Source organism: Macaca thibetana, chromosome X (genome assembly GCF_024542745.1).
Source record: "Macaca thibetana thibetana isolate TM-01 chromosome X, ASM2454274v1, whole genome shotgun sequence".
Lineage (NCBI taxonomy): Eukaryota > Metazoa > Chordata > Mammalia > Primates > Cercopithecidae > Macaca > Macaca thibetana.
The window spans coordinates 70,410,248-70,436,593 of record NC_065598.1 but is presented as its reverse complement, the minus strand read 5'-3'; the positions used below and the strand labels follow the sequence as shown (position 1 = coordinate 70,436,593).

Below are 26,346 nucleotides of genomic sequence, written 5' to 3'. Positions count from 1 at the left end.
CACAGCTGTGAGGCATTGAACTCAGTACTATACTGTTAGAGTAGAAAGGAAATAAAACTGAAAATCAGTAACAAGAGAGATTTTGGAAACTATACAAATATATGGAAATTAAATAATATGCTCCCGAATGACCAGCAGGTCAATGAAGAAATTAAGAAGGAAATTGAAAAATTTCTTGAAACAAATGATAATGAATACCCAATATACCAAAACCCATGGGATACAGCAAAAGCAGTACTAAGGAGGAGGTTTGTATTTATAAGTGCCTACATCAAAAAAAGAGGAAAAACTTCAAATGTCTTATAAATCCTGTCAAAAATTAAAAGTGAAGTTTTAAACAAAAATTACAATATTAATTACAAAATTACAAATTACACTATTACAGTAATATTTGGTTATGTATCTATATGGACATCTTCACCTGAGACTTTTTACTGTTATAAAGCTTTGTGTTACTGTCAAGTATCTTTTTATTTTAACTTGAAGGACTTTCTTTTGCATTTCTCATAGAGCAGGTCTAATGACAATGAATTCCTGCAGCTTTTATTTATCTGGGAATGTCTTAATTTCTACCTCATTTTCATTTTTAAAGTATAGTGTTGATGGTTGTAGAACTCTCATTAGACAGATTTTTTCTTTTAATACTTTAAGAATGTCATCCCACTCTCTTCTGGACTGTAAGTTTTCTGCTGAGTAATCTGCTGATACTGGAGAATCCCTTGAATGTGATGAGTCACTTTTCTCTTGGTGCTTTCAGGATTTTTTCATTGTCTTTTGCTTTTAACAGCTTGACTATAAAGTGTCTAGGTGTATTTCTGGTTTTATCCTACTTGGAGTTCATTGAGCTTCTTGAATTTGTACATTTATATCTTTCCTCAGATTTGGTAAACTTTCAGCCATGTTTCTTCAATTAATCTTCTTTCCCTTTTCTGTCTCTCTTCTCCTTCTGGAACTCATACAATGTGTATATTAGTCCACTCAGGCCCTGTTCACTTTCTTCCATTTCTTTTCTTTTTCTTCTGACTAAATGATTTCAAATGACCTAGGTTGAAACTCACTGATTCTTTTATCTCCCTGTTTGAGTCTGCTGATAAACACCTCTGGTGAATTTTTCAATTCTTTTATTGTGTTTTTCAGCTCTAGAATTTTTTATATAGTTTCTATCTTTTTGTTTATATTCTCATTTTGTTCATAAAATGTTTTCCAGGCTTTCTTTAGTTCTTTTGTTTCAATTTTCCTTTGGCGTTTTGAACATATATAAGACAGTTGTTTTAAAGTTTCTGTCTAATAAGTCTGTTGAATGTGTTTCATCAGAGACTGTGTCTAGAAATTTAATTTATTCATTTGAATGGCCATCTTCCCCTATTTCTTTATATTCTTTGTCATATTTGTTGAAAATGGAACATTAAAAAATAACATATATCCCAGTCTTTGAAGACTGCTATGAAGGCCTTTACTAACTAGGGCATTGTTGAGCTTTGAGATCAGTCAGGAGTCAATGCTTAAGAGCTTCCCTGTTCTTTTGTGGGTATGAATTCTGTCTGGGTTTCTGTATATGTGCTGTATTTCTTCCCAGTTTACCTGAGATTATTAATATTTAAAACAGTGTCACCCCAGGTTCTTTTCTGAGCCTTAGATATGCCATTATATTCCTCTACCCACAATCTATTGCCACCAGTCATGTGTGACTCTGTAGTACTTCTTCAGTATCACATGCTGCTGCACCTGCCACTCCCTTCTTCACCTTTCAGCCTAATATTCAAACTATGCACTCTTATCTCTCTGAGTTGCAAGACGGGTGAGTCACATACCAGTCCCTTGGACACAGGCAAGAACTTTACAATTAGCACTCTGCTTTTTCCATTTTAATGGAGGGACCAGGGGTTGGGCCTCTTTCTTCTGACCATTCTGCTTTGTGCCAGTGAAATGGTGGGGCAAGGGTGAGTAAAAACACCATGAAATTGCCTACCATTTTGAATGTGGCTTTTTCTTGACTGGGCATTTGTTTGTTTGTTTGGTTGTTTCAGTAGTATCTTGTCATCTAAGAAAAGAGAACAAATGAGGGTGGATAGTTGATCAAATCTTGATTTTTCTGACCATGCCTGTTTTATGAATTTGACATGGTAACTATGAAATAGTGTATAGAATTGTAAAACAAAACTATTTTTTAAAAAAGCAATCTGTAAAAATCAAAAGAAAGAAAAATGAAATAATTGAATTTAACCATGTGACAGGTTGATGGCTTAACCACACAGAGAGTTCTTTGAATGACTTTAAAACATAGTAATTTGTTGTTTGACTATACATTTTTAACAAGACATATCCTAAGGACAAAAAGAGCTACCAAAACAAAAATGAAACAAATGTAAAAACACTGAAGTGTTTAATATTGTGGTGTGTGTATATGTGCATGTGTTTGGATAATGGAAATGTGCAACGTTGTTAATATCAATAAAATTTGAATTTTCAGTTTAAGAGAAAGGAGATACAGAAGTAACATCAACGAGGCTATGCAATCAGTATAATATCATGATGTATATTGTCATCACATATAAATGTATTCACGGGGGCTGCTGGCAAGATAGCTGAATAGTAACAGCTCCAGTCTGCAGCTCCCAGTGAGACCAATGCAGAAGGCAGATAATTTCTACATTTTCAACTGAGGTACCCTGTTCATTTCATTGGGACAGGTTAGGTAGTGGGTGCAGCCCACGGAAGGTGAGCAGAAGCAGGGTGGGGCATCACCTCACCCAGGAGGTGCAAGCAGCAGGGTAGCCTCCATTTCCCAGCCAAGGGAAGCCATGAGGGACTGTGGTATCTAGCCTAGATACTATGTTTTTCCCACAGGTTTTGCAATCCACAGACCAGGAGATTCCCTCATGTGCCTACATCACCAGGGCCCTGGGTTTCAAACAGAAAACTGGGTGGCTGTTTGGGCAGACACTGAGCTAACTGTAGGAGTTTTTTTTTTATACCCTAGTGGTGCCTGGAACCCCAGCGAGACAGACCCATTCACTCCCCTGGAAAGGGGGCTGAAGCCAGGAGCCAAGTGGTCTCACTCAGCAGGTCCCACTCCCACAGAGCCCAGCAAGCTAAGAACCACTGGCTTGAAATTCTTGCTGCCAGCACAGCAGTCTGAAGTCGACATGAGACAATCAAACTTGGTGGGAGGAGGGGCGTCCACCATTACTGAGGCTAGAGTAGGTGATTTACCCCTCACAGTGCTGAGGATTGGGTGGAACTCAACACAGCATGACAAAGTGGCTGTGGCCAGACTGCTCCTCTGGATTCCTCTTCACTGGGCAGGGCATCTCTGAAAGAAAGGCAGCAGCCCCAGTCAGGGCTTATAAATAAAACTCCCATCTCCCTAAGACAGAGCACTTGGGAGAAGGGGTGGCTATGGGCACAGCTTCAGTGAACTTTAATGTTTCTGCCTGTCAGCTCTTAAGAGAGCATCAAATCCTGACAAGGAGGGTTCTCCCAGCACAGCACTTGGGTTCTGCTAAGGGACAGACTGCCTCTTCAAGTGGGTCCCTGACCCTGTGCCTCCTGACTGGGAGACACGTCCCAACAGGGGCTGACAAACACCTCATACAAGAGAACTCTGGCTGGCATCAGGCTGCTGCCCCTCTGGGATGAAGCTTTCAGAGGAAGAAACAAACAGAAACCAATAACATCAACATCAATAAAAAGAACCCCCACACAGAAATCCCATCCAGAGGTCATCAACCTCAAAGATCAAAGGTAGATAAATCCATGAAGATGAGGAAAAGCCAGCACAAAAATGCTGAAAATGCCAAAAACCAGAATGCCTCTTCTCCTTCAAATGATCACAAATCCTCTCCAGCAAGGGAAAAAACTGGACAGGTATGAGCTTGACAAATTGACAGGAGTAGGCTACAGAAGGTGGATAATAACAAACTCCTCTGACCTAAAGGAGTATGTTCTAACCCAATGCAAGAAAGCAAAGAACCTTGACAAAAAGTTACAGGAAATGCTAACTAGAATACCAGTTTAGAGAAAAACGTGAATGACCTGATGGAGCTGAAAAACACAGCACAAGAACTTCGTGAAGCATACACAAAAATCAACAGCCAAATTGATAAGTGACAGAAAGGATATCAGAGATTGAACATCAAGGTACTGAAATGAGACATGAAGACAAGATTAGAGAAAAAACATTGAAACAGAACAAACAAAACCTCCAAGAAATATGGGACTATGTGAAAAGACCAAATCTACAATTGATTGGGGTCCCTGAAAGTGACAGGGAGAAGGGAACCAAGTTGGAAAACAGACTTCAGGATATTATTCAGGAGAACTTCCCCAACCTAGCAAGACAGGCCAAGATTCAAATTCAGGAAATACAGAAAACACCACAAAGATACTCATTGAGAAGAGCAACTCCAAGACACATAATCTTCAGATACTCCAAGGTTGAAATGAAGAAAAAAATGTTAAACACAGCCAGAGAGAAAGGTCAGGTTACCTATAAAGGGAAGCCCATCAGACTAACAGTGGATCTCACTGCAGAAATCCTACAAGCCAGAAGAGAGTAGGGGCCAATATTCAACATCCTTAAAGAAAAGAATTTTCAATCTGGAATTTCATATCCAGCCAAACTAAGTTTGATGAGTGAAGGAGAAATAAAATCCTTTACAGACAAGCAAATGCTATTGGATTTTGTCACCACCAGGCCTGCCTTACAAGAACTCTTGAAGGAAGCCCTAAATATGGAAAGGAAAAACTGGTACCAGCCACTACAAAAACACACCAAATTATAAAGACCAACGACACTATGAAGAAACTGCATCAACTAATGTGCAAAATAACCAACTAGCATCATAATGACAGGATCAAATTCACACAAAACAACATTAACCTTAAATGTAAACAAGCTAAATGCCCCAATTAAAAGACACAGACTGGCAAGGTGGATAAAGAGTCAAGACCCATCAGTGTATCCAGTATCCTGTATCCAGGAGACCCATCTGACATTCAAAGACACACATAGGCTCAAAATAAAGGGGTGGAGGAATATTTACCAAGCAAATGGAAAGCAAAGAAAAGCAGGTTTTGCAATCCTAGTCTCTGATAAAACAGGCTTTAAGCCAACAAAGATTTTAAAAAGACAAGAAGAGCATTACATAATGGTAAAGGGATCAATGCAAAGAGAAGAGCTAACTATCCTAAATATATATGCACCCAATACAGGAGCACCCAGATTCATAAAACAACTTCTTAGAGACCTACAAAGAGATGTAGACTCCCACACAATAATAATGGGAGACTTTAACACTCCACTGTCAATAATAGAGAGATCAACGAGACAGAAAATTAACAAGGATATTCAGGACCTGAACTTAGCTCTGGACCAAGCAGATCTCATAGATATCTACAGAACTCTCCAACCCAAATCAACAGAATATATATTCTTCTCAGCACCACATAGCACTTGTTCTAAAATCGATGACATAATTAGAAGTAAAACACTCCTCAGCAAATGCAAAGGAATAGAAATCATAACATGCACCCTCCCAGACCACAGTGCAATCAATATAGAACTCAGAATTTAAAAACTCACTCAAAACCACACAATTACATGGAAACTGAACAACCTTCTCTGGAATGACTACTGGGTAACTAACAAAATTAAGGCAGAAATAACAAAGCTCTTTGAAACCAATGAGAACAAAGGACAATGTACCAGAATCTCTGAAACACAGCTAAAGGAGTATTTAGAAGGAAATTTATAGCACTAAATGCCCACATCAGAAAGTGGGAAAGATCTAAAATTGACATCCTAACATCACAATTAAAAGAACCAGAGAAACAAGAGCAAACAAATTCAAAAGCTATCAAAGACAAGATCAGAGCAGAAATGAAAGAGAGAGAGACCTGAAAAGCCCTTCAAAAAATCAATGAATCCAGGAGCTGGTTTTATGAAAAGGTTAACAAAATAGATAGACCGCTAGCCAGAATAATAAAGAAGAAAAGAGAGAAGAATCAAAGAGATACAATAAAAAATGATAAAAGGGATATCACCACTGATCACACAGAGATATAAACTACCATCAAAGGATACTATAAACACCTCAATGCAAATAAACTAGAAAATCTAGAAGAAATGGATAAATTCCTGGACATATAATCCCTCCCAAGACTAAACCAGGAAGACATCAAATATCTGAATAGGCCATTAATAAGTTCTGAAATTTAGGCAGTAATTATTAGCCTACCAACCAAAAAGAGCCCAGGACCAGACTGATTCACAGCCAAATTCTACCAGAGGTACAAAGAGGAGATGGTACCATTCCCTCTGAAACTATTCCAAACAATAGAAAAGAAAGATTCCTCTTTAACTCATTTTATGAGGCCAGCATCCTGATACCAAAACCTGGCAGAGACAACAAAAAAAGAAAATTTCAGGCCAATATCCCTGATGATATCAATGCAAAAACCCTCAAAATACTGGCAAACCTAATCCAGCGGCACATTAAAAAGCTTATCCACCACAATCAATTCAGCTTCATCCCTGGCAGGCAAGGCTGGTTCAATATACACAAACCAATAAATATAATACATCACATAAACAGAACCAATGACAAAAACCACATGATTATCTCAATAGATGCAGAAAAGGCCTTCAATAGATTCAACACCCCTTTATGCTAAAAACTCTCAATAAACTAGGTATTGATGGAACGTATCTCAAAATAATAAGAGCTATTTATGACAAACCTATAGCCAATATCATACTAAATGGGCAAAAGCTGGAAGCATTCTCTTTGAAAACTGGCACAAGACAAGAATACCCTCTCTCGCCACTCACTTCAACATAGTGTTGGAAGTTCTGGTCAGAGCAATCAGGCAACAGAAAGAAATAAAGGGTATTCATATAGGAAGAGAGGAAGTCACATCGTCTCTGCTTGCAGACAACATGATTGTATATTTAGAAAACCCCATCGTCTCAGCCCAAAAACTCCTTAAGCTGATAAACGACTTCAGCAAAGTCTCAGGATACAAAATCAATGTGCAGAAATCACAAGCATTCCTATACACAAATAATAGACAAGCAGAGAGCCAAATCATGAGTGAACTCCCATTCACAGTTGCTACAAAAAATAAATAAATAAATAAATAAATAAATAAATAAATAAAATAAAATACCTAGGAATACAATTTGCAAGGGACATGAAGGACCTCTTAAGGAGAACTACAAACCACTGCTCAAGCAAATAAGAGAGGACAGAAACAAATGGAAAAACTTTCCATGTCATGGATAGGAATAATCAATATCGTGAAAATGGCCATACTGCCCAAAGTAATTTATGGATTCAATGCTATTCCCATCAAGCTACCACTGACTTTCTTCACATAATTATAAAAAGCTACTTTAAATTTCATTTGGAACCAAAACAGATCCCATATAGCCAAGACAATCCTAAGCAAAAAGAACAAAGCTGGAGGCATCATGCTACCTGACTTCAAACTATACTACAAGGCTACAGTAACCAAAACAACATAGTACTGGTACCAAAACAGATATACAGACCAATGGAACAGAACAGAGGCCTCAGAAATAACATCACACATCTACAGCCATCTGATCTTTGACAAACCTGACAAAAACAAGAAATGGGGAAAAGATTCCCTATTTAATAAGTCATGATGGGAAAACTGGCTGGCCATATGCAGAAAACTGAAACTGGACCCCTTCCTTCCACCTTATACAAAAATTAACTCAAGATAGATTAAAGACTTAAATGTAAAACCTAAAACTATAAAAACCCTAGAAGAAAACCTAGGCAATACCATTCAGGACATAGGCATAGGCAAAGACTTCATGACTAAAACACCAAAAGCAATGGCAACAGAGGCCAAAATTGACAAATGCAATCTAATTAAACTAAAGAACTTCTGCACAGCAAAATAAAAATATCATCAGAGTGAACAGGAATGGGAGAAATTGTTTGCAATCTATCCAGCTGACAAAGGTCTAATATCCAGAATCTATGAGGAACTTAAACAAATTTACAAGAAAAAAACAACCCCATGAAAAAGTGGGTGAAAGATATGAACAGACACTTCTCAAAAGAAGACATTTATGTAGCCAACAAACATATGAAAAACAGCTCATCATCACTGTTCATTAAAGAAATGCAAATCAAAATTAGAAAATGAGATACCATCTCACGCCAGTTAGAGTGATGATCATTAAAAAGTCTGGAAGCAACAGATGCTGGCAAGGATGCGGAGAAATAGGAAGAATTTTACAATCCTGATGGGAGTGTAAGTTAGTTCAAACATTGTGGAAGACCGCGTGGCAATTCCTCAAGGATCTAGTACCAGAAATACCATTTGACCCAGCAATCCCGTTACTGGGTATATACCCGAAGGATTATAAATCATTTTACTATAAAGACATATGCACACGTATGTTTATTGCAGCACTGTTCACAAGAGCAAAGACTTGGAACCAACCCAAATGCCTATCAATGATAGACTGGGTAACAAATCATGCTTCATATAAACCACAGAATACTATGCGGCCATAAAGAAAGATGAGTTCATGTCCTTTGCAGGAGCATAAATGAAGCTGGAAACGATCATCCTCAGCAAAGTAACACAGGAACAGAAAACCAAACACCACATGTACTCACTCATAAGTGGGAGTTGAACAATGAGAACACATGGACACAGGGAGGGGAACATCACACACCAGGGCCTGTCCGCAGGTGGGGGGAAAGGGGAGGGAGAGCATTAGGACAAACACCTAATGCAGGCAGGGCTTAAAACCTAGGTGACTGGTTGATAGTTGCAGCAAACCACCATGGCACATGTATACTTATGTAACAAATCTGCATATTCAGCACATGTATCCCAGAACGTAAAGTAAAATAAAAAAATGTATTCCGTAAAAAATGTCTTGAAATAATTACCAATCCAGTTGGAATGAGCGCCCTTAGAGACCCAGATTGGGATCCCTAACTCTTCTTCTCCCCAAAGGAATGAGGGCCTGTTCATCAAATGGCTGATTTCAAGGCTAGAATTGTTTTCATACTGAATACAAGGAGAACAACTATATGCCAATAAGTTGGAAAATCTAGAAGAAATGGACAAATTCCTAGACACATACAACCTACCAAGATTGAACCAGTAGAAATCCAAAACCTCAGCAGAGCAATAACAAATGATGAGATTCAAGCCATAATAAAAAGTATCTCGGGTAAACAAAACAAAACAAAACAAAATGAACAAACGAACAAAAGAAAGGAAAGAAAGAAAGAAGAAAGAGAGAAAAAAGAAGGAAGAAGAAAGAAAAAGAAGAAAGAAAGAAAGAAAGAAAAGAAAGAAAGAAAAGAAAAGAAAAGAAAGAAAGAAGAAAGAAAGAAAGAAGCAAGCCTGGGACCCTATGGCTTAATTGCTGAATTCCACCAAACATTTAAAGAACTAATATCAATCCTACTCAACCTCTCCAGAAAAAAAAGGAGGGAATACTTCCAAAACCAATCTATGAGGCCAGTATTACCCTGATACCAAAACCAGGCAAAGACACATCAAAAAATAAATGAAAGAAGGGAGGGAGGGAGGAAGGGAGGGAGGGAGGGAGGGAGGAAAATATAGTCCAGTATCTCCGATGAATATTAATACAAAAATTCTCAACAAAATGCTAGCAAAATGAATTCAACAATACATTAGAAAGGTCATTCATCATGACCAAGTAAGATTTATTCCTGAGACCCAAGGTGGTTCAACATACACAAATCAATGTGATACATCAATATCAACAGAATGAAGGATAAAAAGCTTATGATCATTTCAATGGATGCTGAAAAAGCATTTGATAAAATTCAACATCCCTTCATGATAAAAACTCTCAAAAAACTAGGAATAGAAGGAACATATCTCAACATCATAAAAGCCATATGCAGCAGACCCACAGCTTGTATCATACTGAATGGGGAAAAACTGAATGCCTTTCCTCTAAGATCTGGAACACAACCAGGATGCCCACTGTCGCCTCTGTTATTCAACATAGTACTGGAAGTCCTAGGTAGATCAATCAGTCAAAACAAAGATGTAAAGGGCTTCCAAATTTGAAAGGAGTCAAATTATCCTTGTTTGCAGATGATATGATCTTATAGCTGGAAAAACCTAAAGATTCCACCAAAAACTATTAGAATTTATAAACAAGTTCAATAAGATTACAGGATAGAAAATTAACATACAAAAATCTGTAGCACTTCTTTTTTTCAAGTCAAGCTATTTCATCATCCAAAAGACTCCTCCTGTGGTAAGAGGAGGTGAGCACCCTGAGCTCTCACTTCCTAGCACTCTGTGTGCTGATGTAGTTCTGGAGAAGTGATATCACCTCTGACTGCTGGCTCATGTTGGTGACTTTGCCCTGAAAGCAGCCTTTCTTCCCTACTCCTTTGCCTTCTAGGACCTCATCCACCCTTGGCTCCAGGGTTTCCATGGTCTCAGGTGGCCCTGCCAGTAAAAAGAACCTAGCACCTTTCTCATCACCCATGATTAAGAACAGGAAGGAATCCTCTGACCCAATCTCATTAGCAACGATATTCATGAACTATGAATCACCCTCCTTCCTGTGTAATATGACCACATCCCCCCAGTCTGGGTCAGTCCTGAGGCTATGGGCAATGTGCACAGCTGAGTCTCTGAGCAGATTCAGGTTGTTCTGCAGGAGCTTGGTGTAGTTCTGGAGCTTTTTCTTTTTTTAATTAAATTAAATTAATTAACTAACTAATTTATTTATTTATTTATTTTTGAGACAGAGTCTCTGTCGCCCAGGCTGGAGTGCAGTGGTGTGATCTCAGCTTACTGCAGCTCCGTCTCCTGGGTTCACACCATTCTCCTGCCTCAGCCTCACAAGTAGCTGGGACTACAGGCACTCGCCACACGCCTGGCTAAGTTTTTGTATTTTTAGTAGAGACAGGATTTCACCGTGTTAGCCAGGATGGTCTCGATCTCCTGATCTCGTGATCCACCTGCCTCAGCCTCCCAAAGTGCTGGGATTACAGGTGTGAGCCACCGCTCCTGGCCATGTTCTGGAGCTTTTTCACTGCTTCCGTGTGATCCTCTGCTCCACACTTAAGCAGAGTGATTCAGTGCTTTTTCAGTTTCATGACTTCTCTTCATCCACTTCAGCATCTGGTTCCCAGCCAGAAATATCAGGTTGATTTTATTCCTTTTCCTCTTCTCGGTGCCTAGAATCTTAGTAACTGGAAGGTCATGGAGATTGCTCATGGGGATCCCACAGCACGTGTTGAAATCAACACCCTTGATGGTAACAATTCCAATGGTCCCAGCATGATCATCTGGCAGACCCCAGCCTCTCACCTGCTCCACCTCAGGATCATTCAGGCTCAGTTCTCATACTTTCTTGAGCAGCTGATCTCTGATATTTTTATTGACACTCTTTTCAGTGGCAGTTATTTTCTCTGCATTCACAGAGGGGCTTTCCAGTTCCATCACACTCCAAAATCTCCCTAACTCCCATGATGTTGTTTTTAACTCAGACAGATAATCAGCAACTGCTGTGATGAGATGCTGCCCTTAATGCTGCTGCATGTGGTCAAACCTCCACTCCCAGTCTACCCAGACCAGGACCTGGCTTCCAGGATCCAGGGGTGTCTGTGTGAAATGATCAGCCTGGGCTCCCGAGCGGGTCACTCCCAGCACAGAGATGTCATTGATTGTACCACCATCATCAGGCTGTCTTCCACCGTCAGGGAAAAGCAGCATGTATTGCAGCACCGTATGAAAACTGCCCAGCACTTATTTCTTGCCATTGCTCCCTTCTGTCTGCAGCTCTGTGGGACCACAGGAGATTATGGGTGGTGGTGGACTCCTGGGCATTGCTATTCTGCTGATACCAGAACACCATCATGGCCATCTCTCAGGCATCAGTAGTGTTTCTATATGCCAACAGTGAACAATCTGAAGAAGATATTAAAAAGTAATCTCATTTACAATAGCCACACATAAAATTAAATACCTAGGAATGAACCAAAGAAGTTAAATATCTCTATAATGAAAACTATAAAACACTGATGAATGAAATTGATGAGATCACCAAAAAATGAAAAAATATTCCTTGTTCATGGATTGGAAGAATCAATATTGCTAAAATGTCCATACTACCCAAAGCAATCTACATATTCAGTGAAATCCCTATAAAAATACCAATGACATTCTTCACAGAAATATGATCCTAAAATTTATACAGAACGACAAAGACCCAGAATAGCCCAAGCTATCCTAAGCAAAAAGAACAAAACTGGAGGAATCACATCACCTAACTTTAAATCATACTATAGAGCTGTTGTAACCAAAACAGCATCATACTGGCATAAAAGCAGATACACAGACCAATGGAACAGTATAGACAACCCAGAAACAAATCCACACACCAACAGTGAACTCATTTGTGACAAAGGTGCCAAGAACATGCACTGGGGAAAACACAGTCTTTATAAATACTCCACAAGCACAAGCAACCAAAGCAAAAATGGACAAATGGGATTACGTCAAGTTTAAAAGCTTTTGCACAACGAAAGATACAATCAACCAAGTGAATAGACACCCCTAAGAATGGGAGAAAATATTTGCAAACTACCCATCTGACAAGGGATTAATAACCAGGATTTATAAGGAGCTCAAAGAACTCTACTGGAGAAAATCTAGTAATTCCAGTCAAAAATGGGCAAAATATTTGAATAGGCATTTCTCAAGAGAAGACATACATATTGCAAAGAGGCATATGAAAACGTGCTCAACATCACTGATCATTAGAGAAATGCAAATCAAAACTACAATGAGATCATCTCACCCCACTTTAAATGGCTTATATCCAAAAGTCAGGTAGTAACAAATGCTGGTTAGGATGTGTACACTGTTTGGTGTGAATGTAAATTAGTACAACCACTATGTAGAACAGTTTTCAGGCTCCTCAGAAGACAAAAAATATTTAACTACCATATGATCCAGAAATCCCAGTGCTTGGTATATACCCAAAAGAAAGAAAATCAGTATATCAAAGAGATATCTGCGTGCCTATGTTTGTTGCAGCAGTGTTTACAAGAGCTAAGATTTGGAAGCAACGTAAGTGTTCATCGACAGATGAATGGGTAAAGAACATGTGGTACGTAGACACAATGGAGTACTATTCAGCCATTAAAAAAAGAATGAAATCCAGTCATTTGCAGCAACATGGATGGAACTGTAGATCATTACATTAAGTGAAATAAGCCAGGCACAGAAAAACAAATGTTTCATGTTCTCATTTACTTGTGGGATCTAAAACTCAAAACAATTGAACTCATGGAGATAAAGAGTAGAAGAATGGTTACCAAAGGCTGGGAAGCGTATTGGGGGCATGTTGGGGAGGTGGGGATGTTTTATGGGTACAAGTAAGAATTAGAAAGAATGAATAAGAACTACTATTTGATAGCACAACAGGGTGACTATAGTCAATAATAACTTAATTGTACATTTTAAAACAACTTAAAGGGTGTGATTGAATTGTTTGTAACTCGAAGGATAAATGCTTGAGGGGATGGATATTTCTTTCTTTTTTTTTTTTTCTTTCCCATAAAACATGGATATTTTATTCCAGCTCTAGGAAACGGAAAAAAAAAAAAAACAGAGGGAAACACATCTTTCCACATACCATTCTAATTTAACTGACATTAGTCTGGGAACGCTAGAGCAGAAATATATGTTTATTTGTATAAATATGTATGTCTTTATACATACATATATGTATTTTCAGATTTTAATCTCACTGGAGTTCATGTCTTCATTTTTTTTTTAAATGCCCTTAAAGGTCATCAAATGCAAGCTAATACTTCTACCTAAGTCTCCTCATCAATCATTTAATATTGTTTGCATTGCATTCAGTTTGTCTGTTAACCACTTATGTAATTTATCAAATTGCACATTTGGATATGTAAGGGAAAAACTTGATTTAAGTAATACTCTATGTATCAGTTACCCATTACATGATTTTTTTCATCATTATTTGCAACGTCACACATCTTGTAGTTTTCTATGTAGTCTCTGTATGCAGTCTACTTCAGCTTCTAGTGCTGTACATATCTATATCTTCTGGGTGGGACTGCCCGTGATCCATGAGCTTGCGGTCAGGCATAAACTGTGTTGCGCCTGAAGTGAATTCTGATTTGGTTTTCGCTTCAGAGCTGAGTTCTGTTGGCAAGGGCACTGAGTGTTTCAAGATGTCAGTTGTTTTTGCAGGTACTTCTATTTCAACAGAGAATCCTAGCTTAGTTTTTTCTTTATGTTTAGGGAGTGACTCTTCTTTGCTGCTTTTTGTCCACAGTGATTTAACTGCTCCAAAAATTTGCTGGCTTATAGCATATATCTTTTTCCCTGTTACCTTAGCAATTATTATGGACTGAACTGAGTAACAAACAGTTGCTCCTAAAGTGGCCAGTCCCAGAGGATAAGTAATTTTCTTAAACTTGGAACCTTTTCTCGCTGAAACCAAGCCCACCAATCCTGAAACTGTAATAACTCCCATTTTCGGAAGAAAGTCTCGAGGAGGATTCTTCAGATAGACATAAGCATCTTTTCCAAATTGTGCTGTATCCATTATCCCATTTTTCACAAAGACATAAACACCCTTGCACCAGCCAATATAACAACCAGTTGCAGTCTGGATGGAAGCAAAGCCCATTTGTAAATGACCAGGCTGCTCTTCAACATATTTAGACTGAAGCAGTGGTGCAGTATATATGGGGAGCTGCTCTGGTTTCACTAGCTGCTTTTTGGATTCCTCTTCTTTGACTGTATGTACACTTACAGATGCATATATCAGACCTGCAGGCATGGTTGTCAGTTTTTCCATCCTGATGGCCGCCATGTCTACGACCCTTTCCGCCAAGGTTGAGGGGATGGATATTTCATTCTCCATGATGTGCTTATTTCACATTGCATGCCTGTATCACATCTCATGTACCCAATAAATACATACCTCTACTCTGTGCCCACAATTTTTTTCCCCAAACTATTGCATTTATTATAAACAAGGGTGCAGACCATAGACTCTCAGAAACACAACAGATACGAAGCTGAGACAGCTTTGGTGAAACAATAACTGAGAGACAGGGAACACCAAGGTATTCATGTCTGCCATCCAGGGCCCTACACCCCACCTTTGGTCCAGATGGCCCCTTGGCCCAGGTGTCCCTGCTGCCAGAACACACTGGACTGGGGTTCAGAAGTTGCATATTCTATGAGGCTGGTGTCAGCGGAAGCAGGGACTCACAGTCGCCAGGTCGTCCCTCTCCTCCTGGCCAATTTCCCTCCATAACCCAGGGGTTTCAGTCTCACATCAATTATCACATTTTAAAACAGAAAACAGGCAAAATGTTTGGTTAAAATAAAATGAAAACACTGCAGGGAAGAGACCTGAGTGTGCTGGTGGACAGACCACCCTGTTCACCTGTGGGAAGGGCAGGGCCAGCAAGGGCAAGAGAGCTCCCTTTGGGTAACTAGGCTCTGTGTGTGGCCCTCCAGGTGGTCCTAGGGAGGATGCAGGGACAGGGACAGTCCAGGTAGACAGCTATCAGGTAAATAAGGCTCTGTCTGAGGTGTTCTGGCATCAGGAGGCTGCCTGACCCCCAGTGGGCATGACACAGGCTCCAGGGAGCAATGGGACATCTGCCCAAAGGATCAAAGCCCAACTTGGTCAGATCCCAAGCTTCACCTGCATCATGTTCCTGGCTCTGCAAAGGGTACCCCCAACTCTGGGGACAAACCTTGCCCTCGGGCAGCAGCTGGCTACGTTGCCAAAACCAGGACACATCGATATCATACTCACAGAAAGCTACACCATCCTGGTGTGACAGGCCACACTTGCTCACCCTAGGGTAAGCTGGAAAAGAACTCCAGATATGCCCTGGAGAGCCCCCCACCTCTCAGGGGCCACCTCGCAGGGTGCTCCCCACCCCATTCTTTGAGTTTGGCTTGAGATTTTAGTAAGCATAATTTCAGATGAGGAAGAGAAGAAAGTCTGGTCCCAGCCCACTCTGGCAAGGATCGTTCCCCACCTCATCAGCATCAGAGGAAGCCACATACACAGGCAGGACACACACAGCACACACAGGGCGTAAGGAACCATGCCTGCACACCACTCACACACACACAACATAACCTAGTGGCAGCCAGAGAGGCCGGGGCACACTCAGGGAGCCACCTTTGGGGCATCTATGTAGGCCGGGTTGTAAGGAGGCTGGCTTGTGGGGTATGGCACGGTTGCTCCTCTGACCAGGGTCTCATGGTAGGCCAGTGGGCCCATGGACTGGGCCGAGTAATGTGGTGGGTACTGTGTTGGGTAGGATGCTGCTGGCATCCCTGGCTGGGGGAGCATGGGGTAGTAGCCCTGGTAGCTCGATCCAGGGTAGCTGGGTGGCACACTTGGAGGCTGAGTGTAAGGGGCGTGCACCACAGTGGTGAACGTGGTCGGTGTCACATCTTGTATAGGCAGCAGCAGGAGCAGATGAAGCAGATGATGATGATGATGACAGACAGCACAAAGATGGTCAGGCTGATGGCCACCCGTAGCTCTGAACCCCATGTTAGCCTCTGCCTTCACCCAGGGGCCTCCTGCACCCCTGGACTTCCCCTCTTTCCCTCATGGGCCACTCAGTTTCAATTTCCTCTCCTTTCAGAGAAAAGGAAAGCAAATCTCCTCCTGCAAAATTAAAAAAATAATAATACAAGGAAAGTATTAGGCGGGGTGCGGTGGCTCATGCCTGTAATCCCAGCACTTTTGGAGGCCAAGACAGGCAGATTACTTGAGGTCAGGAGTTAGAGACCAGCCTGGCCAACATGGAGAAACTCCATCTCTACTAAAAGTACAAAAATTAGCTGGGCATGGTGGCAGGTACCTGTAATCCTAGCTACTTGGGAGGCTGGGGCAGGAGAATCGCTTGAACTCGGGAGGCGGAGGTTGTAGTGAGCCAAGATTGGACCACTGCACTCCAGCCTGGGCAACACAGTAAGAGTCTGTCTCAAAAAAAAAAAAAAAAAGTATCAAAAGACCATTGGGTCATGTCAAAGAGACTCAGAAGGCAATTTGATGAAAATCTCACAGGCCAACTATGGGACAATCTGAATATCAATAAAAATCATAACTGCAATGAACTGTAAGCATAAAATATGTCTCACACAAAGATTTCATATTGATATTTGCAAAAAAGTAATGTTCCTGTTGGTTGAATTGTGTCTCCAAAAAACATTCATATGTTGAAGTTTGGCTCAGTAGTGCATGCCTATAGTCCCAGCTGCTCAAAAGGCTGAAGCAGGAGGATAAAGTTCAGAGGTTCAAGGCCGTAGTGAGTTATAATCATGCCTGTGAATAGCCACTACACACTAGCCTGAGCAACATACTGAAACTCTGTCTCCAAAAAAAGAGTCCAAATGTTGAAGTCCTAACCTTCAAAACCTGAATGTGACAATAATTAAAGTTAGGATTTTTGAAATGGTAATTAAAATAAAATGAGAAGCATGTTAGTAGAAGCCTTGATTCCTTTGAAGTGACTATTGGTAGAAATATGGACATTAAAATGATTTTGGCGAAGGCTCAGAAGGAAAAGAGAAGAACTGTAAAGAGAGAAAGCTTCTGTCATCTTATGGAATATATCATCATGAACATCATATGGTAAAAATACGAATGTTTAAGGTTGTCCTGGTGCGGTCTCAAACAGAAATGAGGAACATGTTATTGGAAATGGGAGGAAAGGTTATTCTTGTTAAAAAGTAGCAAAGAACTTGGACAAATTGTATTCTAGTGTTTGGTGAAAAGTAGAATTTGTAAGTGATGAATGAATATTTAGCTGAGTAGATTTCTAAGCCAAGTGTCAAAGACCTGACCTGGCTTCTTTTTGCTGCTTTATAGTAAAATGTGAGAGAAATAATTAATTTCAGGAATGACTTGTTAAGTAAAAAGGGACCAGACTTGAAGATTTGGGAAATTCTCATCCTATTCATATTGCAAAACTTAGAAAGTGTGTTCTGGAGAGAACATCAAGGATATGGCTGGAAAACAATTTACTAAAGATATTACATGTGCAATTCATAGATCCAATGAACAGCTCAGCAGAATCCAGGAATAGAAAGGCAGTTGTCTAGGAAATATATGTGGACGACTCTCTTGTCTGATTTTGTACCTTCTTTGAATTGCACAGGAGGCCCAAAAGGGTTTTGAGAATTTTGTACCAGCAGAAATGCTGCTAACTTGGACTGAAGGGGACAGAGATGGGATAAAATGAAGGAAGGCTGTTGGACTTCTGGAATTCTACAGAATGGGCCAATAGAGCTATCCAGCTGTAAACATGTCTTATCCTTCAAGAAAAGACAAGAATAACCCAAAGGTAGATCAGAGGTCAGCAGGGCTGTCACTTCTCCCTTGGGCTCAAAGGCACAGGCCCAGGGAATGTGACCGTACCTCCAGATTTCATCTAGCCAGGCATCTGCATGTGAGTGCCAGAGGGTGTGTGTCTGTTTTCTAGGGCTGAGGTGGGTAAGGCTGCTTTCCAGAGCTGAGAAGGCTTGGCCACCATGTGGGTGGGCTCAGAGGACAAAACACTGAGCCAAAGAAATTTGTTCTTGAGCCTTAAAATCTAATGGAATTTTCCCTGTTCAGGTTTGAATTTGCTTGCAATCCATGATCCTTTTTTTTTTTTTTTTTCTCATTTTTTTCACCTTGAAATAGGAATTTCTATCCTATGCCTGTTCTACTATTGTATGTTTAAAGCAGATAACTTGTCTGGTTTTACAGGTTTTCAGATGGAGAAGAATTTTGCCTCAGGATGAATCATACCTCAAGTCACTCATATCTGATTTAGATGATATTTATATAAGATTTTGGTGCTGAAATGTGGGGTGCTACTTTAAAAATATAGAAGTGCCTTTTGCATTGGGTAATATGTAGATGCTGATAGAGTTTTGAGGAACAGAGGGAAGACAGTGTGAAGGCACAGGGAGAAGATGGCCATCTATAAACCTGAAAATTCTTCCCTGATGGCCCCTCAGGAGGAACTAACTCTGCTGAAAACTTGATTTCAGGCTTCTAGCCTCCATAACTGTGAGAAAATAAATTTCTATTGTTTAAAGCTACCCAGTCTGTGGTACTTTGTTATGACAGTCCTCGCAAATTAATAAATGTCCTTTGGAAGATGATAGAGAACAATACATTGTCTGGAAAACTGATTTTCAAAAAGGCAAAGACAGAAGCGTTTATTTTGACTTCCTATACAAACTGTATCTCAAGTTAAACAAAGCATCTGTACTTTTAAATTTTTTTTATTGATGGAGTCTCAGTATGTTTCCCAGGCTGGAGCACAGTGACTATTCACAGGTGTGATCATAGCACACTGCAGCCTTGAACTCCCAGTCTAAAGAAATTTTTTTGCCTTTGCATCCTGAGTAGCTTGGACTACAGGTGTGTGTCACCATGCCTAGCTTATATTTTGTAAGAAACAAAGAGCCAGCGGAACATGTTAAATGACATCATTGAAACTCAATCAGCAAAATCCAGACTCTGGAAAAGTCTAAACAATAATTGACTATATTTCTTCAACAAATAATTTGCAAAGAATAAAAAAAATGAGAACGAGGGGGAGCTTAGAGAGTTAAAGAGGCTTAACAGACATATTAACAAACTGCAAAACAAGTATGTGTAAGGTGCTTTGGGTACAGCTTGTGTGCATGTCAAATCATGTCTTCTCTTAACCAAGTCACTGCTGTGGTGACTAGTTCTATGCAAACGTAATCTGACAGGGCCTTGCGTTGGCCCAATGTAGTGTATATCTTGCTTCTTGCACAGGGGCTTCTCTGATGCCAAATCACTGGGCAAATTACAGACCACTGGGCAGTCAGACATGTGCAAATGGGATGTGTGGCAGAATTAAGTCACGTGGGATTATTTTGACTAATAAGGGAATGGGAGATGTTGGCTAAATCCTTCCCTCTTATGTCCTTCAACTAGACAGTTCTGAGATATATTTCATAATGCAATTCAGAAGGTCCCCAAGATCATATACCTGTTATCAGTTGCATGGTAACTAAAATATGGAATTATTCCCTGTACTGGCTTTCCTTCCTTTTTAAAATATTCCTGTATACTTCATTTCTACTCTTGGGATCAGTTCTCAAATAAACTACCCCACAGAGCTTTTGTCTGTTTGGGGTGGTGTTTTAAAATATGGCTTTTATTATTATTTAAATAAATAAGACCAACAAATCAGGAAATCCCTGCCACTGAAAAGACTGTTATACTCACAGATCACAAGAGGCATGCCACACTGTCAGAGGTCACCCAGGAAAGCACCAGGGTCAGTCAAGAGGCAGAGGGTGAGGGGAGAATGTGGGCAAGAGCCTTTATCATGGTTTCTGAGGGAAGGAATAGGCAAGTTAAAGTAAGCAGGTTTAGAATTAGCTAGTCTGAATAATTTTAGCAGGCTCTATGGCTTAGGGGCTTTTCCTAGTTGTATGATACCTGACTCTGGGGTGATTTGGGCAGGTAAATAGTGGCCCTGTGCCTGAGATAAAGGAGGTGATTGAGGATATGGGCTCTGGAGTGGTTGGTTTGCATATGAAAGACACTTTCATAATCCAGTTGTTTACTGTCTCTAGAAATTGGCTAATCCTGGGAGGAGCAATCCCTCCAAGGTCAGCACTGCCTCAAGATGTCAAAGCATCAGAATATAGAAAATTAAAGACATGGTTAATACAATTGAATACAATTGGCCCTGTGATACTTTGATATCATACTAAAAACATATTGAGATGATGATAGAGACTATATAGTAGGACATATGTTTTCCCAAATGGCATAGAAAACATTTTATAATGGGAATCGAAAGAAAGGAATGCAAGTAGAAGTATTAAATATAAGAGTCTTTATAGGCTGGACCATGATTAAGTTTCCCATTTATATGGCATTAGCCAAAAAAAGTAGATCTGAAATTTCTGAGATCTCTAACAATATCTTGTTGGAGTTGTAAAGTGTGTTAAAGTTTATATATATACGTATGATATATATATTTATTTATATATATACATATGTGTATATATATACACACATATATATACATAAATGTACATATGACAGATATAGATACACACATGCATGTATAAGTATATATAAGCAGTAATATCTTGGTGTATTTCTTGGGTCAAAATGAAGAGTCAAACAGTTATGTTGCTGCAGTTTATAAACTGGTAAGTTAGTAAAGTATATGTAGAGATTAGTAGTATTTTGTGTGATCAAGGGGAAAGGGTGATTGCTGTGGTAGTGATTGGAGAAGAAGGGCAGGATGTAAAGCTGGAGGTGGAGTAGGAGAGGGCACAGTAGTGAGTGGTCCCCTCTCTAGGGAGTCAAGGAGTTGACTGATACATGTCAGGTACTTCTGGGGAAAATAATTGATCTCCATTAATTTTTAGAGAGGTACAGATAGTAGTAGCCTCTCCTAGATTTCGTATATATGTAACCTCCATGTACTTAAAAACACATTATATATGAGACTGCTATAGTTTGGATGTTTGTCCCATCCAAATCGCATGGTGAAATTTGATCCTCAATGTTAGAGGTGAGGCTTAGTGGGTGGTGTGTGGGTTATCTCCCTTGGGTGTGAGTAAGTTCTTGTTCAATTATTTCCCACCAGAGCTCATTGTTAAAAAGAGCCTGGTACCTCCCTTCTTGAGACAGGCAGACTGGTTGGTTTCCTGTTTTAATATGGTCTGGAGAAAAAGGATAAAAACCTGTCACTCAAGATCTAGCTTATGTAACCCTTAACCAGTCAGTAACAAAAGACCCAAGAAGTAATTATCACAAGTTTCTGTTTCAGAGGGCTAGGGACTTCCCTGGAGTACCTGCATGTGCAGATAAACTCCAACCTATAGTTAACTCTTCCTCATTTTTAATGCTAAAAATCATACCCAAGGGTGATTTAAAATGCTAATGCCACATACAACGTATGAAGAAGCATGTTGAGTCACTGCACTAAAAGTAGAAAAACCTCTCCTATACACGCCCTGATGTAACCCTTCCCTATAGAAAGATCCTATAAAACTAACTCAGACACTTCCTTTGTGGAGCAGCCTATTTCTATTTGTAAATGAGGGATGTGTTGCCATCAGAACTCAAAAAGGACTAAAAGATGTGGGACTTATAGATTCTAAATGAATGTATCAAATGAATCTCCTTGGAGGATGATGTTATACCTGTGATCCTGGTAAAAGGTGAAAGTAGTTAGGCTTTCATCTGCAAAGATTGTGTGCAATGGCAAAGCTATTTAGGTACCCCATGGGTAGCCTGAAGAAGAGTATTGTGTCCCTTTGGAGATGAAGGCAAACTGGTGAGATGCTGTTGAAATAGGCACTGAACAGAACATATTAGCCAAACACGCAATAGCAAAATATTTACCAGTTGTTTATTGGATAGAATCAGTAATTTTTGTAATATTGGGTATTTGGTATGGGGGCCTTAATGGATGAGACCACAGGTTGTAATAATCCATCCTGAGATGCCATTAGGTGTATTTTTGTATCTATGTATCTATGCCAAATAAATGTATTTTTCCAGGCTTAAGAACAAGGAAATTCGGCTGTCAAATCAAGAAGCAGTGGAGATAATCACCTCTTTATTAATTAGGCTTTTTAAATTGTGGTAAAATGTACATAATATAAAACTTACTATCTTAAAACCATTTTTAAGTTTCCAGTTCAGTAGTTTTAAGAACATTTCCATTGTGGTGCAACCACACTTTTGCAAAATTGAAACCCTATATGCATTAAACAAGACTCCCATTTCCCCCCCCTTTCAGCCTCCAGAAACCACCCCTCTACTTTTTGTTTCTATGAATTTACTCTAGGTACCTCATATAGCTGTATACAGTATTTATCTTTTTTATTATTGGTATATTTCACTTAGCACAACATCTTCAAGGTTCATCCATTTGTCAAAATTTTCTCCCTCTTTAAGGCTGAATAATATTCCATTGTATTTATATATAACATCTTGTTTATTTATTAATCATTTAATGTACACTGGGTTGCCACCATCTTTTGTGTATTGTGAATAATGCTACTATGAACATGGGTGTGCAAATATCTGCTTGAGTCCCTGCCTTCACTTCTTTGGAATATATACTGAGAAGTGGAATTGCTGGATCATATAGTAATTCTGGGGGTTTTTTTGTTTTTGTTTTTGTTTTGAGACAGAGTCTCCCTCTGTTGCCCAGGCTGGAGTACAGTGGCATCATCATAGCTCACTGTAACCTCGAACTCCTAGGCTCAAGTGATCTTCTGACTCAGCCTCCTGAGTAGCTAGGACTACCAGTATGTGGCACCATGCCTGGCTAATTGTTTTTATTATTTTTGTAGTGACAGGGTCTCACTATGTTGCCCAGACTTCTCTCTAATTCTTGGCCTCAAGTGATCCTTTCACCTCTGTCCCCCAAAGCACTTGGATTACAGGTGTGAGCTATTCCTTGCCAGGACCATTTGTTGATCAGGGCATCCAATGCTAAGATGACTGCCTGAGGTTTGGCCAAGCGTGTTGTTCCATCACATATGATAGTTAGCAGTGCTGTTCACATAGTCTGCAAACTACCATTAATGTTCACTAAATTAATCCCAAGGGGCTTCCCAGAGAGTCCAGGGGTCGAGGGAAGGAATTACATCCTCCAGCACCTGGCATCTGGAAAGAGACTAAGAATAGGGGTATACACCTGCTCCTGCAGGTGTAATATGCTAGAAGGCCCAAGTTTGGCTCCACCCTGTTTTAACGAGGCCTTCCTTCATAGCCAGGCTGAGCTTGTGGGGTGCTGCTTCCATGACCCAAAGTATAATGGGCAGCTGGGTATGGAGGGTCACAGGCTCCAGGCCTATGAGATCTTCTATTTCTAAATGTGCCCAGTATGTAGGCAGGTATTTGGTTTTTTAATGGTGTATAGCACAAGGCCAAGAGGGGCAATATGTTGCATTAGAAGCCCCGGAGCAACTAATGACCATCAGGAGTGGTCCACAGACTCCAGAAGGCATGAAAAAGTTGCTGTGAATGAGGTTTTTTGAAAGCACTAATAGGAGTGATGGTCAATTTTAATTTATAAGCAAAAAAGATACTGGACTTATACGTACTTAGGGAGTGTGTCAGATGAATCTCCTTGAAAGAGGATGTCATTCATGTAATATCAGACCTTTGTTCCTGGAGAAAGATAGATGCCATCAGGGTCTTATCTCCAAAGATTGCAAGTGATAAAAAAGCTATTGTGGGCTGGGCGCAGTGGCTCATGACTGTAATCCCAGCACTTTGGGAGGCCAAGGCGGGTGGATCATCTGAGGTCAGGAGTTCGAGACCAGCCTGGCCAACATGGTGAAACCCCATCTCTACTAAAAATACAAAAATTAGCTGGGTGTTTTGGCACACACCTGTAATCCCAGCTACTCGGAGGCTGAGACATGAGAATCGCTTGAACCCGAGAAGAGGAGGTTGCAGTGAGCTGAGATCACACCATTGCACTCCAGCCTGGGCGACAGAGTAAGACTCTGTCTCAAAAAAAAAAAAAAAAAAAAAAAAAAAAAGCTAGGTTGTTTCTAGGTAACCTAGAAAAGGTGTGTTGTGTCCCTTTCGGAGGTGGAAGCAAACTGCAGCTGAGAGACTGTTGAAACAGGCATTAAACAGAACATATTAATCTATAAGAGCAAAATATTTACTGACTGTTGACATAATAGAATCAATAATATTAATAATTTCACATATTGGGTAGGGAGTCTTGATAGATGGGACCACACCAATAAGGTGGTAATAAGCCATCTTGATAAACCCTTTTTAAATTTATTTATTTCAGATTTAAGAGCAATCAAAAGTCAAAATGGTCTGCTAAATGGAGAAGCATTGAGAATAATCACTTCTTTATTAACTGCGTTTCATGTAATAAGTTTTAAGCTTTGCAGCCCTCATTTTAGCTTACATTGAGCCATATGAAGTTTTTTATCTGGGTGTTCATGGAATCTCATTTCATCAAGCCAGTTTTTAACAGCCAAAGATTTGCTTTGATTTAAACTCATTATTTGTTGTGTCAGAGCATTTATTTCCAACATGGTATGTTACAGCGCTGGGTACTATGACTGTGAGAAATTTAGGCAAGGCAACAAATGAAGGCATATCTATTTTTTCTCTATTATATTTAGTTACCATTTTAAGAATATAGGGGGCACAATGTTTAAATTTATTGAGGAGCCCAGGTATAATTTGAGCCCCAGTATTGATTAAATCTCTAGATTTTTTTTCAATTTTGGTGCATTCTATCAGTTGTTAAAGTTATAATCTATGTTGCAGAGGCACAAAAACCAAACCGCACCCTTTTTAAACATTTATTTAGACAGGGTCTCACTCTGTTGCCCAGGCTGGAGTGCAGTGGCATGATCCTAGCTCACTGCAGCCTCAGACTTCTGGGCTCAAGCAATGCTCCTGTGTCAGCCTCCCAAATAGCTGGGACTACAGGCATGGGCCACCACTCTCAGCTAAATTTTTAAAATTTTTTGTAGAGATGGGATCTTGCTTATGTTGCTCAGGCTGGCTTCAATCCTCCCACCTCGGCCTCCCAATGTGCTGGGATTATAGGTGTAAGACATCATGTCTTGCCTAAACCTTTTTATTACAAAAATTTCAAACTTCCAATTGGATCAAAGTGTGGAATTTTGCTTTTACATATTGTATATACACATATACACAATTTATCATACATTAATATCAAAATATATGTATATATAATTTATTATGCATCTTTTATTTTATCCCCTTTTATTAGGGGATTATTTATAAATCGATAAGTAATCTAGGGCTAGTATTTTGCTTGCTATAGCTGATGTTTCCTCAATTCTTAAAGTTGAAGTTCCTCTTTGTTTTTTTTCTTTGAACTTGAAGCCACTGAAAGCAGCAGTAATTTTTCCTTATTTTGTTTTGTTTTAGGTTTTTAGCCTCCTGACACTGTGGTTCATAGTTTCTGTATCTGGTTGATCAGAGGAATACAGGGAGGAGGAAGGGACCTGGCGTCTCTAGGCAGTAACCTTTCCCCGGGACAACCCCCAACAACAGGACAATGAGCCTCCACCATTCTTTGCTTTTAAGTAAAATCTTTAGAATGGCTTGTATTTCTAGGTGGCTAAAAACATTTTCTTTTCTCTCTCTTTTTGGATGTTTACCTAACAAGCTCCTGGTTCTTCGAAGTGGCTCCTGTTGTGAACAGTGGCCTCCATTTGTGGTTTTCATTGGTCCTGTTGTAGGTAGCT

General features: G+C 39.8%; 1 protein-coding gene and 2 pseudogenes across 2 annotated transcripts; all 3 read right to left on the bottom strand.

The window, feature by feature from the left end:
• Nucleotides 1-10,324: 10,324 nt before the first annotated feature.
• LOC126946247 (alanyl-tRNA editing protein Aarsd1-like) lies at nt 10,325-12,058 on the bottom strand (annotated as a pseudogene).
• Nucleotides 12,059-13,843: 1,785 nt separating this feature from the next.
• Nucleotides 13,844-15,263, bottom strand: LOC126946275 (MICOS complex subunit MIC27-like). Its single transcript, XM_050776408.1, has one exon. The coding sequence runs from the start codon at nt 14,957-14,959 to the stop codon at nt 14,102-14,104; it is 858 nt and encodes a 285-aa protein (XP_050632365.1). The 5' UTR covers nt 14,960-15,263; the 3' UTR covers nt 13,844-14,101.
• Nucleotides 15,264-15,500: 237 nt separating this feature from the next.
• LOC126946297 (uncharacterized) lies at nt 15,501-21,136 on the bottom strand (annotated as a pseudogene). The gene has a single exon (XR_007722625.1). The product of XR_007722625.1 is annotated as an uncharacterized LOC126946297 (transcript).
• Nucleotides 21,137-26,346: the final 5,210 nt, after the last annotated feature.

What these genes read in the sequence shown, in the direction of transcription:
- LOC126946275 (XM_050776408.1), bottom strand. Translation starts at nt 14,959, where the DNA reads ATGGAGAATGAAATATCCATCCCCTCAACCTTGGCGGAAAGGGTCGTA.